This window comes from Danio rerio, chromosome 2 (assembly GCF_052040795.2).
Source record: "Danio rerio strain M-AB ecotype USA chromosome 2, GRCz13ab, whole genome shotgun sequence".
Taxonomy (NCBI): Eukaryota; Metazoa; Chordata; class Actinopteri; order Cypriniformes; family Danionidae; genus Danio; species Danio rerio.
Window position 1 is genome coordinate 28,515,007 of NC_141022.1, and position 15,065 is coordinate 28,530,071.

Sequence of the window (15,065 nt, forward strand, 5' to 3'; positions counted from 1 at the left end):
GAAAAAAACACTCAAACATCCCTCACAAAATAAAATGTTACATTATTGAAATAAAAGAATAATACAGCGGTAGAGTGACCTGAACTAAACTGTGCTCCCATAAATGCGTGCTTACCAATAAGGTGCTTACATCTCAAAAGTCCTCTTAAAGGGGATATGACATTTAGACACAATGCATATCAAACATTAAGCGACCATTACAATATCACAGTAATTAACCCCGGAAAAAAGCAGCGCAGCCACCAGACTGCTGTTGTGTTTGCGTTAAGGAGGGACAAGGCTGAATCCAACTTCTTATTCGCAGCTTCTTATTGACTCTATCCAGTCCACCTTAAAAACCGTGACGCTTCCATGTTTCAGCTTCTTATTCGCACTCAACAGTTGTAATCTTCTCAGCTATGCGGTCCTGGCTCCATCTTGTGGATAGACGATGTTTACCGTCTTTGACTAATGGACACCAAAACACTGTCTCTCAGAAATGATTAACAATTTATATAGGCACCATCCTTGTAAATAAACTGCTTAGTTGCAATCTAAACAACTAAATTCTCGTCTGAAATAGCCTTAAAAGTACATTATGTTGCCTAACAGCAGGAATATTTGTCAAACTGTTGTGTCTCTCTGCTTGTATGTGGGCGTAGTAATACATTTATATATATATATATATATATATATATATATATATATATATATATATATATATATATATATATATATATATATATATATATATATATAAAGATTTTTCACAATATATTTCAGATGTTTGTCAATAATTGCATAAAAAGGGGTCAAATATAATACTTAAATCAGGGGTGCCCAAACTTTTTCATATGAAGGGCCAAAAACCAAACATCATTGAGAGCCGTGGGCTAAAGGTAAAAATATCAAACTATTTTACATTAAAGTCTCCATGGGAAAATTCACTATTTTTTTCATAATATTTTAAAATAAATAGAAAATACTACTTTAAATTGTATTAACTAATGCAGTATAACTTTTAAAATGTAACTTAAATGAAACATTCACATTTATCAGACAGTGGAGATCAATGCTAAATACACAAGTCAAGCAGAATCTGCCTTTGACTTGACTTAGTCACTAAATACTTTGCATTGATAGGTGACAGTATTTAAAAAAAACCTGATTAATTTACACCATTTAATTGAAACATTTAATTTCAGTTAGCTTTTAACAACTACAACAAAAAACAAACAAACAAACAAACAAACAAAGGCTTACATTAAATTTAAATTGACTATCTCTAAACCATTCCCATCATTCTCCTCTTTTAGATGGGAGGGTGGACCAAATCAAAGGTTACCACGGGCCAACTTTGGCCCGCGGGGCCTAGTTTGGGCATCTCAGTTCTAAATAATGATGATATTAAAAAAACTCTTGCAGGGGCTCAGCAGTAGTATTAAACCTTACGTCTGAAAGGGTGAAGACCACAAATATAAACACTTATTTATCACAAAGTATAGAGATCAACTTGCATTGGATGCATACAAATACTTTTGTTTCCATACATTTTGGTAATGTTGAACTTGAAGAGATCTTTTAACACAGTCTAGTTATTTTGATTATTTAGAGTCTTTTATATATCAAATATAGTACAGTTTATAATGGATCAGAGGACAACATTTAAGTTTTTCTTTGTTTCACTCAATGTTCTCTTTATATAAATGACAGAGCCCAATGTTTCAGGAGGTCAAGCTTTAAAAATGTTATAAAATAATTGTCAGTATATTCTCACTTCAAAGCAACACAAGAAATGACACAAACAGTACTGCAAATCTTGAGTGAAGCCACTTCAAAATAAGTTTAGGCTGCAGAAAAAGTAAAAAATGAAAAGAACTGATTAAAGTACGAACAGTACTCGATGTCTCGTCACCCAGAGGTGGGGCTTAGCACTTACAGCCTTCTAACACAATACATCGACACTTGCTAATAGCAGCACCCAAATACTCTGCATGCCTGTGTGTTAGTTACACATGCAGCGGGTCATGCGTCAGGTTTCTATTTTCGTTGGGATTGGGATTCATGCATGTTGTGAATGGCTCCCATCCCCCGACCGTGTGCTGTAAAATGTGAATGAGAGGAGAGTCATGGATGAATTTCTCTCTCTCTTCATTCCTGCTGGGATTCCATAGCCTGTGTGACGTGTGATTTCGCTCAGCCACACGGCAACCACGTGCAGCGCGGACACACACACGCACACTCATGTGCATACATGAGCACATGCTGGTGTGTTTTCAGTGTCGGTGTAGTTGCTGCATGATAAGCCATTACCCTACTTTGGCTGAGGTGAAATATATTCATATAGAATAGTGCATGCATTTAGTATCGTGTTGTATTGCAGTATTGCATTTGATAGACTGTCATATTAATTGAACTTTTTTTGTCGTCACATTTGCAGTGGTGTTTATATACATCATTAAAAAACATTTAAAGGTAGACATTTCTATAGAATACATAACACTTATTGTCGATTAAAAAAAGTGTATACGATATAAATAATCGAATATTGTTTATGCACTTAGTTATACTTAAACAGTCTGAGTAGAATGAGACGCTCCCATTCAAATGTTTGATTATTTGAAATATAATTCCAAATTTATTCCTGATTATTCCAAATTTAACATAAATATCCAGCGTAAATTTTATTCTATCTTCGTTTAAGAAGACCACCCCCCCCCCCCCCCCAATCCATCCTTTCTGCCTCTTCCTCAAATCTAGGATCGGGCGACACGGCGGCTCAGTGGCTAGCACTGCTGCCTCATAGCAAGAAGGTCACTGTCCGAGCTGAGCCAGTCTGCATTTTTGTTCAGAGTTTACATGTTTTCCCCATGTTCGTGTGGGTTTTCCCCCAGGTACTCCAGTTTCCTCCCACAGTTTTAAGACATGACAAGCACTTAATGTGAATGCACAGGTGGGGTTGGCGATCTATTCCTATAAATTAATTAAGGTATAGGCCAAACAAATCGGGGTAGCTCTCGAGAACTACATAATGACGTATCCCTCTTAATACTCATTGACAAGGCGTGAGCCTTGGGCTCATCTGTCTCTAAGCTCAGGGTTCCTTCCTGGGACAGCATGGCAAACCTGCTAACATGGTCAAGCATTATCTAACTGTGAACTCTTGACAATCAAATATAACTTCAACAAACGGGCACATCCTTTTCCCTCATAGTTTGTTTGGGGAGAATAGAAACCTAGAAGAATAGATTTCCTTCAGAAAATATTACTGACCTCAAACTGAATATAATTCAGTATACAGTCTAAATAATACCTGTATGAGTTATCATGTGTGTTAATTGGTAATATTTGACAAGAAGACATGTAATGACCAAGCGAAATTAGGAAAAGATCATGCCATTAATTTGCCATAAAGCGTTTAAATAGATTTTTGACACCTCACACGTACACATTTTCTCTGCTCATGGTGAGCATCAAGCATCTATTTATTTCACTCCTCATTTCAATGGAAAACACATCCATCCACACATGCACGCACGCCACGCACTGCATGAAACGGCTCCTGAAGCTTTTTCATCTTCAAACCAAGTGCACATGGTGCAGCCCCAGCCCCTTAGATCCACCCATCGGGCCCCTGCATGTGCTGTGATGCCGACAGCCAATCAGACACCTTCCCCAGACCCAGCCTCAGCTTCTGAACTCTTCCAATTGGCCGGTGAGAATGAACACACGCCTACAGGGTGGAGCCTGATCTCAGTGTTTACACATGAATCAGGCAGAGTAGCAGAGCGGAGCATGCGGATCATGCAGAGATGCAGACTCGCTCCTCGCTCACAGCCCAAAACAACTGCAGCCCATGGCATTTGCGGTTTGCACAGTCAGGCTGCTGTGGAAGTGGGAAGCTCATGCAACCTGGACCAGAGTGCTGAACGTGTCTGTTGCATGTGCACCGGTCAGAGGGAGCTTCTGTTTCGAGCAGGTTTCATTTGCTGCTGAAATGCCCGACGTCAGTTATTTGCTCTCTCTGTCATGGATGTATGTTCAGGTAAGGCTTGGGGGTTTATTTGCTTTGCTACTGCATTGGTTTTGTATGTGAAGTTGGATGGGATGTGATTAGATGGGGAGTGACACTATAAATCAAGGATGTTGCAGCATGTTGGTGTGAGGATTTCTGATTATTGTAAATGTTGGAAACAGAGCTTCTTGCTGCTTTTTGTGGAGATTATGATGCTTTTTCAAGATATCCATGCTTCATATCCATAGAAAATCCAAAAGATCACTTATTGTGAATTATTGCTATATTAAATGTCTTTGCTAATTATTATACAGATTATTATATATTTATTTATTATTTAGAGATTAATTATATTAGTTATATCGATTTTTAAATATTAATAATTATTATTTGCAAATAAATATAATACATACAGTATAAACATATGTATTAGCATTTTAATACATATATAATTTATTTATTTTTATTATTATTTTTTATCTTTGATTAATTGAAAGTTTAAAAAAAAACATTTAAAAAATCCAACAATATAATATGATTTTATTTTCTTTAAATAAAATAACTGATGAATGATAATGCACATCTAATTTAAAATGCAATATAAAAATACATACAGTAAGTGAGCTATAAAGGTTAAATGAATAAAAACACTAGCAAAAATGATAACTAGAGGACATCAGTCTGTCAGTGTGTGTTTACTGTACATCACGCTTTCTGAATCGGAAGTGTTTCATTGTGAAACCTCGTGTATGATTACATAATAGCACAACACTGATGAGAGGCAACTCCTCCTGCTTGGTACAGCCCACAATCTTGGATGCCTGAATGAAGGGCTGAATTGAGCTGCATTCATATTTTGAGCTATACAGCATACAGCTGAGGCTGACCAGTTTATTTATTAATGTCTTAGGTATAAAACTAATTATAATAGATTGTCCATCCCAGGCTTTTTATTCAGAAAATGTATTAATAGACATTTTTTGGAAAGGTTTCTCCTAAAGTACTATTAGTTTTTTTTTTTTTAATATTGTATGTGCACTTTCCATAATTAAATAATCTTAGCTAATAATAATGAAGATGAGTGAGATGTTACTATTCAAATGTTTAATGATTTTTAAAGCTAATTTTTGAAAAAGTCTCTTATCTTCACCAAAGATTATTTTGATCAATAGTACAGTAAAAACAGGAACAACGTTATTATAAACTATGAACAAAGTTATTATATAAGTTATTAAAAATGTTATTATATTTTATTAGAATGACTAACTTCAAGACAAAAATGGGTAATTATTGTAAATATTTAATTGAAATAATATTGTTTGCATGTTAAAATTGGCCTGTTTTTGTTATGGATAAAGCCATTGTTACTTGTTACTGACATGATGTTAATTTATAAATAGATTTAAGCTTAATGTGTGATGTTTTAGCTTTTGAGTTTGAAAGGGATAGCTTTCCGAGAAATGAAATGTCATCATTAACTCACCCTCCACTTGTTCCTGTTGAATTTTTTTTCTTTTGAACTCAAAAGTGTGCAATATTTTGAAAAATGTTGTAAACCATTAACCATTAATGTTGTTTACCATTAACATCTAAAGTAGTAAAAACAATGACAGAATTAGCATTTTTGAGTGAACCGTCCCTTTAATTCAGCACTCATTTGTGGAATACGAATTTAATGTGTACTGTGCAGAAATAAATGGATTAATGTGTTATAAGCAAAACATAGAGGGGATCGGAGATGCTTATTCTCAAAGCGTGTGTGTTTTTTTTGTTCTGCAGTTTAAAAGGATGCTGAATCGAGAATTAACCCAGCTCTCAGAGACTAGCAAGTCAGGAAACCAAGTCTCAGAGTACATCTCCAGCACATTCTTGGGTAAAACCAACTTGTCCTTTTTTTTAGTTTAATGCAAATGTTTTCAATTCAGATTAGAACAACACAACATATTATGAATTGTGGGGGTAAAGCAGTGTTATAAAAATATTTGTATACTATTGATTGGTCAGTCATGACATTCTAGATATGTTAAACTAATAACACATTAATCTGTGATAGAATCTTAACTATTAGTGAATATATTTATATTCATACAGTATATGCTTATTTCTGTCAGTTCATGACTGTTTATGCATCTTGCAACTAAATATGAATAATAGATGGTTTAGTGTAGACTGCATTCAACCATTTTTTCTGCAAGATGTACATTTAATTAAAGAGAATTTAATCAAAGAGTACATTATTACAGCTCAGATCAATGTTTTGTGTCTTAATTGTTTAGTTTTGTGGCAAGTAGCTGTGTAGTAAGTGGGATAATGTACATCTAGTCAGCTGTTTTTGCAGAATAAAGCCATTCAGTTTAATACAACAGTTGCTGATACGCCTGTTGAGCTTTACTCTTCAAGAACAACTGGCTGGATGTACATTTTCCCTAACTTAACAAATGAGCCCCTATTGTTACTATAACAACACTGCTTTTAGCAGCATTCTTTCAGGCTGGCATCAGTTTCTTAAATCCATGTCCAGCATGTATTAAAAACTTCCAAATGAGAATTTAAAGGTTCAAGAAATCCATAAGTATTTTTTGACACCCACTACTACCTCTGCTCACAGCAGTTCATGCCCTTCATGTAGCATTTTTTTTTAAATAATGAGATAGACTTGAACTAAAAGAGGGGCCTTTCATGAACTTTTAAGAATGAAGAGCATTTTGTGCTTTAGTAGAGGTTAAAAATATGCAATTGACACGGTCAATATCACAAGTTTGCTTTAGATTTGATCAGTGTCTCATTGATTTGTGTAGCGAATCGTTGTGTGTCATTACATGCAGTGATAAAAATGAATTTGTGTTGCAGAGAAGCAACATGACATGGATATTATGTCCACCCCAAGCAAGGAGAAGGAGAAGAAGAAGCGGCCCATGTCTCAGATCAGTGGCGTGAAGAAGCCCACACACAGCTCCAACATCGCTCCCTCCAGCATCCCTCGTTTTGGCGTCAGCACCAACCGGGAGGATCTGCTGGCTAAAGTGAGCATCAAAATCACCATGAGCGTGGACCTCATCAGCAGCAGTTATAATCAAATTCAGCATGTTTTAAAAATGGCATCCAACTCTCTTTCACAGGAGTTAGAAGACTTTGACAGATGGGGTGTGGATATGTTCAAGATATCCGAGTGTTCTGGCAACAGACCGCTAACGGTGGCAATGTACACAACCTTTCAGGTACAAAACACTGAACTTTTTTCTGCATGTGATGACTAGGGTTGCACAATAAATAGAATTGAAATTGAAATCGCAACTTATCAAAGGCTGTAAATATTATGCACAACATGTCAGAAAAGCACAGTTCTGTGATCAGTAGTAAATCTCCGAAGGCCAAAGGGCGCTCTCGTGCAGAAACTGCAAATAAGCTGCAATAAAGAGACCCAGAAAATAAAACAGTATTTAAATGCTATTATTGAAAAATGTGACTAATAATCACACAACTACAGAATCATCTCATGAGAAGGATTTATGTCAGACACTCGACTGAAATTTTGAAGCGAGTTTGGAGTAAAAACATTATTAAATGTGGTATTTTTACATGCTTCCAGATCAGTAGCAACAAAAAGCTGTATATCATCAAAAGAATCTTCATCAAATAGCGTAATATTTACCTTTGATTTATCTTAGATTTTTGTGTGGCATGGAAACTATAAAGTGACGCTTTCTAAATCAGCAGTCACATAAAACATTGGGATAAAACATGGAGATTTCAGCGAGAGAAATTTGGAACTTAAATGTGAAAGGGTTAATATAAAATGTATAAAGAATTACGCTGATTACATACATTACTGATTATACACTTCACTCTTTGTTTAAAGTTTAACGGAACCATCTCCCATAATTCCTGCACAGTATCATTCGGCATAAAAAAAAACATTTACAATACCAAATGTCTTGTAATCCACAGGAAAGAGACTTGTTGAAATCCTTCAAAATTCCTGTAGACACATTCATTAACTACATGACGGCTCTGGAGGAAAACTACCGCTCAGATGTAGCTTACCATAACAGCATCCATGCAGCTGATGTGGTCCAGTCCACCCATGTCCTGCTGTCCACTCCTGCCCTTGAGGTTCGTCTCAGTCAGCTGCCTTTTGATCATCATCTCTTAAGAAGCAAGAGGTTTCACGTGTGCACTTGTGTTTTGCTAGGCTGTATTCACTGACCTTGAGATCTTGGCTGCAATGTTTGCCAGTGCCATTCATGACGTGGACCATCCTGGAGTGTCCAACCAATTCCTCATTAACACAAGTGAGTGAAACTACAGATTTTCATTACAGCTGGGTGGATTTCAAATTGTTGAGTTTCATTTGAATTTAGATTTTGGGATGACTTTAATTTACAAAATTGCAGTTTTTAATAAAAATGTTAGCATAAGTTTTTAATACACCAGTGATGTTAGTTATAGAGACAGTTCACCCAAAGTGTACAGTTCCTCATCATTTACTCACACTCCTGGGTCTCTGTGCACAATAAGTAGACAAAGCAAGATTTTCAGGGTATACATGAGGTTTTAAATAGTCAAATAGTTACGAAATTAAAAAGTCTTTAAATAACTGAAATATTGTCTGGTAGTACTAAAATCATTTTAAATGGGTCTTAATTTTCCTTTGTTTATGTAAAGCTACAAAATCGATCCCACACACAGTCTGTTGTTCATACGTTTTGTTTTTAAAGATTTTTTTATGTTGTTAATTATGTTTAATATTTATGTTGCAAAAAAATAATTCATTAGAGTTAGTTTTTGAATAGGCCATGTACATTTCTTTCCTTATGGGCCCTTAAAATTCTTCAGCCCTATATAAGTCTGAAATTTAACTCTTTATGGTCTTAAAAAGTCTAAATTTGACTTTATGAAACCAGCAGGAACCCTGGTTTTACTCAGACATCCCAACGAAACAGCTAAAGATTACTTTTTTTGAGAGAGAGAGAAAGTGAGACTTTCATATTTAAACCCCAAAACCAAAGGTTAAGCTGGATGTTTTCATTCATTTTTAATTTTCAAAACCCATAAACAGGGACTCTTTAATAACGAAATTGTTACTTGAGTCATGTTAGATAGGGCGTTTTTTTTTTTTTTTTTTTTTTTGACTGGTGGAATACTGAAAAAAAAAAGAAAGAAATTGTTATTGTGAATTGATCAAATGTTTTTTTTTTTTTTTTGAAGATTTTATAGCCATATGTTTCAGCTCTACTTGTGATTATGATTGCACACTGTATGGTTTACTAAGAGCATAATACTTCTCCTCAGACTCAGAGCTGGCACTGATGTACAACGATTCCTCTGTTCTGGAGAACCACCACCTGGCTGTTGGCTTCAAGCTGCTGCAGGAAGAAAACTGTGACATTTTCCAGAACCTGACCAAGAAACAGAGGCAGTCGCTGCGCAAGATGGTCATTGACATGGTGAGCAAATGGAAGCAATGACAATTCTAGTTAAAAGCTTCCTGAGAACTACTACTGTATCATTTACTGAGTGTTTGACTCTTCACAGGTCTTGGCCACTGATATGTCAAAGCATATGAACTTATTAGCGGATCTCAAGACTATGGTGGAGACAAAGAAGGTGACCAGCCTGGGTGTACTACTGCTAGACAACTATTCAGATCGCATACAGGTGTGTTTGAGCTTCTGTTTTATATAGTTGTGCTTTTTCTTTTTATAGATTAATGCTTAAAGTTTGAGTATTTTAAATGTTTAGGTTCTTCAGAACATGGTGCACTGCGCTGACCTGAGCAACCCAACGAAGCCGCTGGAGCTTTACCGTCAGTGGACAGATCGCATCATGGTGGAGTTTTTCACTCAGGGCGACCGAGAGAGAGATAAGGGGATGGAGATCAGCCCCATGTGTGACAAACACAATGCCTCTATTGAGAAATCACAGGTGAGTGAGAGGGAATGATAAATCATGTGCTGCAAACAGTGCTTAAGGACTTGTAAAGTCTTATATAACATAATATAATATAATATAATATAATATAATATAATATAATATAATATAATATAATATAATATACACTACCTGACAAAACTCATAGTCATCCCAGTTGTTAGAGCTATAAATAAAAACTTCTAGTTGATCACTTGGAAAAGTGGCAGACCGTAGATATTTCAAATGAATCATCTGTTGAACTGCATCATAATCATCTCAAGTACTGCAGAAGACCTATTGGAACCTGCATGGACCCAAGATACTTAATATTTAATATTCAAGTTAAAATTTTTTTTGTTCTTTAAACTTGGATAGACGACAAGATTTTTGTCAGGTAGTGTAATATAATATAATATAATATAATATAATATAATATAATATAATATAATATAATATAATATAATAGCTGGAAGAGTATCCGCCACATAAAATGAAATACCAGAGTAAATGGTGGTTCACTGCGCTGTGGCAACACCTGATAAATCAGGGACAAAGTCTAAGGAAAGTGAATAAGTAATTCTAATATATAAAATTAAATATATTACAAAAAAAGGATGATAAAAATGTTGCTTTAGCAACTAAATAAATCTAAAATAAAAACAAAATAAATTACAAAACCAAATTAAACTGAACCAAATTAAAATGTTAAACTGATCATATAAAAATGAATACTGACATAGAATAGGATGCTATAATAGTATATTATTATTTAGTGGGTATCCTCTAAATCAGGGGTGCCCAATCCTGTTCCTGCAGAGTTCAGCTGCAGCCTTGATCAAACACCCTTTAATTACCAAGTGCTCCTTCAGGTCCTACTTAATTGTTTTGGGGGTTGGAGCTGAACGTTGCAGGAGGGTAGATTTCTGATTTCTCTGAAAAAATACAACTAAACTCCTCTTGCCTTGTTCATCAGGTGGGCTTCATCGACTACATCGTGCACCCGCTGTGGGAGACCTGGGCGGACCTGGTTCACCCTGATGCCCAGGAGATCCTGGACACGCTGGAGGACAATCGAGAGTGGTACCAAAGCATGATCCCTCACAGTCCCACCTCCACCCCAGAGGACAAGAGCGCTGTGATGGGGATGGGGGCTATGGGAGGTGGCATCGCTTCAGCGGGGGACAAATTCCAGTTTGAACTGACCTTGGAAGAGGAAGGTGAGTCTGACGTGGAGAGTCCCGTGGATGAAGACTTGACTTCCAGCACACGGGACTCCTCCAGGACAGATCCCCAAGGCAAACAAACATCTCCAGCTGCCCGCTTGCTGTCCGCTCGCTCCCCCGGCTGCAGGACAATGTCTTTTAAGATGGGCGAGCCACCAGACAGCGAAGATGAAGACAAAGAACTTGACCAAGAAGGGAAAAGCGTGTCGTGCCTGCGTTTGGGAACATAACACTCGTGCACTTTTTTTTTTTTTTTAGTATTTTTTCTTATTTGCTTTTTTCGTACCTATTCCTCACCACCTCCCAGTCCCACTCCATCCCATTTTCAGCTTCCTTGGGTGGAGGTGACGCAGTGCAGGAGAGGTAAAAAGGCTTCAGCGGGACGTTTTTATACCGTAGTCACCTTGCACTGGAGTGCTGAAGCTGTTTTTATGACTTCGGGATTTGTAAAACATTCAAATGTACTCGAGTGTCTTCCTGTGACGTACCAGGGTTTCAATTAATGAACAAGTGGACTTTCGAGAGCCGACTCTGAACATATTGATTGATAAACAAGACACTTTTTACGTGAGAAGTAAGTGCACTAAAATGTTTTTTTGTTTTTTTTAAAGACACTGTTGACTTAAAGCTGGTCTATTATTAGCTGAACAAAAAAACAGCCTGACCTTAACACAACAGAACATCTCAGGATTCAAACAGACGATTGCTTTCATGTAGCAAACAGCTCGAGGGTACCCACATAGAGACCGCCGTCTTCCTTGGATCGCTCTTAAAATCTGTAGACTAAAGTCGAGCCATGATTGTGATCTTTTTTGTACTTGTATGTGGCGCCACCTAGTGCTTAATAGTGGAACCGCAGCCACATTTATAGGATTTATACCACCGTGTGGCTTTGTTTTGTTGTTCCTTTGCACTCGTTTGGCTGTTATAATTTGAACTTGATTCCCTCCTCACCTTAATTTCTAGGAATGCTGCTGGCGTCCACATGGTTTACATATGCTTCTCGTTTATTTGTTTATTTTCTCATAGCTTGAGCATTAGTATGTCACAGCTTGCTTCTGATTGACCAGGTAGCACTTTAGAGGACGTTTTTGTCATTGCCAAACAAACACGCTGCTCCATCAGTAAGGGCTGGAGTCAATATTAACATGTGGTAGACTAGTTTTGGCAGCGTGCGAATGTGCCCTGTAAATTGGTCTCTGGAAAGCTGGGCTGGATTGGAAACCCACACTGTAAATAAACATCAGTTAATTAACAGTCCTGTATTTTGGGATTTGTGGGTGGTTTTCAGTTATTTACACTTCAGAGTGTATTATGGGACAGTAATGTCTACTGAAACTCCACAAATGTAACAGTAACGTTTAAAGTTTGAAACAATATATTGCATAAAAATTAAAAAGGAAGAACCCAGCAAATAATTGTGTTTAATAGACGTCTAATTGACATCTAAACGTAGACAGCTTGGCTAAAACAAGGCTAAACTTGGGCTGTCATTGAAAATCTAATAGACATCTAAGCATAGCCCAAAACTAGACTAGTCATCAAATCGACAGATTAGGCAGCCTTTATATGTGTAGTCATTCATTTCTGTTTATTTGTTTACATCTGTTTACATCTATTAGATTTTCATTGACAGCCCAAATGTATCCTTGTTTTAGCTAATACGACTATGTTTAGACGTCTATTAGACATATTTCAAAAACAAAAAATGTTTGCTGGGTACTTACTTCCAGGGCCGTTTATATCGAATTTGATATTTATCTGCACAGCGCTACCCACTGCGCCACCATGCTGCCCAAAAATGATATGCTAAATAATAAAAAATGTATAAACATTTCAATAAAAGCCACTTTGTTAAACTTTCCAACATCCATAGTTAATATCAAGGTCCTGTAATGCAATTCATAAGTGTCAATAAACAGAAAACACCCATAAAGCACAAAATACAACTGTTAAGTGACAAACTGGCAAGACACTGGAGGTGAAGAGGGTCAAAACGTAATTAATATATATAGCATCATACTTTCCTATTGCTATTTTTCAAGTTTTTAAAATCGTATGTTTGAATATGCAATAAGGCATTATTTTATTAAATATTTGATAATTTGCATAAACTTATTGTCCAAAAGTCTGTGTTTTGATGAACTAGCTTTACATTTTTTTGAGCCTATAACCATGTTAGATGTTTTTTACAGGGAGGATTTTTGTTAGGAATTCTTTTTATCACACAATGACAGCTCGTAAATGTTCAAATAAACACTACAATTATGTGTGAACATATCACTCTGTATAAACCCTTCAGAGTATAGATATGAATAAAACTGTGAAGTTTGTTAGTGCTGCTAAAGTGGATATTTATTTAAATAATCTATCATATTTTGAGCAAACGTCCTTTACAATTTCAAGTGAAATCTGCAGACACAAATTTATCAAGTGCAACAATTACAATTAAACAGCTTATTTGGATTATTTATTTGCATTAGACTGACAAAAACATCTCAAGAATCTCACAATTGACAGTGTTTTTGCCTCCAGTGTCTCTCCTTAATGGATTGTTGTTGTTGATTTTTTTTTTTTACAGTGCACATTAGCTGTCCAGAAAGTGATCTGTGTCCTTAAACCACATGTGTACTTTCTCTGTTTCTGTGCTGGTCACACTGAAAATAAGAGGTACAGTTGAAGTCAGAAATATTAGCCCCCTTTGAATTTTTTTCTTCTTATTTTTATATTTTCCAAATGATGTTTCACAGAGCAAGGAAATTTTCACAGTATGTCTGATAATATTTTTTCTTCTGGAGAAAGTCTTAATTGTTTTATTTCGGCTAAAATAAAAGCAGTTATTACTTTTTAAACACCATTTTAGGGACAAAATTATTAGCTTCTTTAAGCTATTTTTTTCTCGATAGTCTACAGAACAAACCATTAATATACAATAACTTGCATAATTACCCTACCTGCCTAGTTAACCTAATTAACCTAGTTAAGCCTTTAAATGTCATTTTAAGCTGTATAGAAGTGTCTTAAAAAATATCTAGTAAAATATTATTTACTGTCATCATGGAAAAGATAAAATAAATCAGTTATTAGAAATGAGTTATTAAAACTATTATGATTAGAAATGTGTTGAAAAAAAATCTTTCCAATCAACAGAAATTGGGGAAAAAATAAACAAGCGGTCTGATAATTCAGGGTGGTTTGTAATTCTGACTTCAACTGTATATTAACATCTTTGCAAATGTATGATGGAAATGTATGAAGGAAAGTGAACAGGGTTTGTTCTGAAGGAAAGCAAAGCTGTACGCTAGCTGTCGAACACACACAAAGCCAAAGTCCATTGTCGTGCCAGAGTTTTTGTGTTCTTCGGTTTTTGGCGATTGATCCGTGCTCTGCTCTTCACAGGGACATTGCCAATGACAGTACAAGTGCCAAGCAAAGCATGATCCATGCTGTACTGTAATTTCCATTTTGCCACTGGCTAATTTCCATCAATATGACATCTACTACTGTCTCTAACATACTGAGTTGATCATTTCTATCTTTCTTTATTCAGCGTTTTATTTAAGATTGTTCAAGTCTTTCTGACGCATCGCAGGTCAGATTATTTGTGTCCTTTTTTATACACCATGGTATGAACTTTAATACTGGATACAGTGAGTCTTTGTATGTAATTGGATCACAGTCAACGGGGCTTTAAATGTTCATCTTCATGTCAGTCTGTGCTCTTCACAGCAGCGTTTCGTGTGGTGAAAGAAATATTGAGTGGCCGTGCAGAGTTTTGGTCACGGCACACACCTCTGTTTGGTCTCTTTCTGTCGCAGATTTGACAATCCCAACAGTACTGTTTACCACTACAACTGTTACTAATGTTGCTGTGATTGTTTTCCTCTTCCCAATGCCAATAAACAAAGAAATATTAGTAAGACGGACTCGGTTAT

The 15,065-nt window shown here is 36.1% G+C and overlaps 1 protein-coding gene across 22 annotated transcripts in view; it reads left to right on the plus strand.

The window, feature by feature from the left end:
* Positions 1 to 15,050, plus strand: part of pde4ca (phosphodiesterase 4C, cAMP-specific a) — a 91,877-nt gene extending 76,827 nt beyond the window's left edge. For 18 of the 22 annotated variants that reach the window (XM_087240849.1, XM_087240851.1, XM_087240852.1 and 15 more), the window contains 9 exons: positions 5,774 to 5,867; positions 6,845 to 7,017; positions 7,114 to 7,212; positions 7,943 to 8,107; positions 8,187 to 8,286; positions 9,287 to 9,441; positions 9,530 to 9,652; positions 9,737 to 9,919; positions 10,881 to 15,050. In XM_087240849.1, the coding sequence (XP_087096975.1) occupies positions 5,774 to 5,867; positions 6,845 to 7,017; positions 7,114 to 7,212; positions 7,943 to 8,107; positions 8,187 to 8,286; positions 9,287 to 9,441; positions 9,530 to 9,652; positions 9,737 to 9,919; positions 10,881 to 11,360 (1,572 nt within the window). In that variant the 3' untranslated portion in view covers positions 11,361 to 15,050. Of the gene's footprint in view, positions 1 to 3,756; positions 4,025 to 5,773; positions 5,868 to 6,844; positions 7,213 to 7,942; positions 8,108 to 8,186; positions 8,287 to 9,286; positions 9,442 to 9,529; positions 9,653 to 9,736; positions 9,920 to 10,880 lie in introns of those variants that run through there. The other 4 variants (XM_087240850.1, XM_087240861.1, XM_087240853.1 and 1 more) reach the window with 2 other exon arrangements.
* The last annotated feature ends 15 nt before the right edge of the window (positions 15,051 to 15,065 follow it).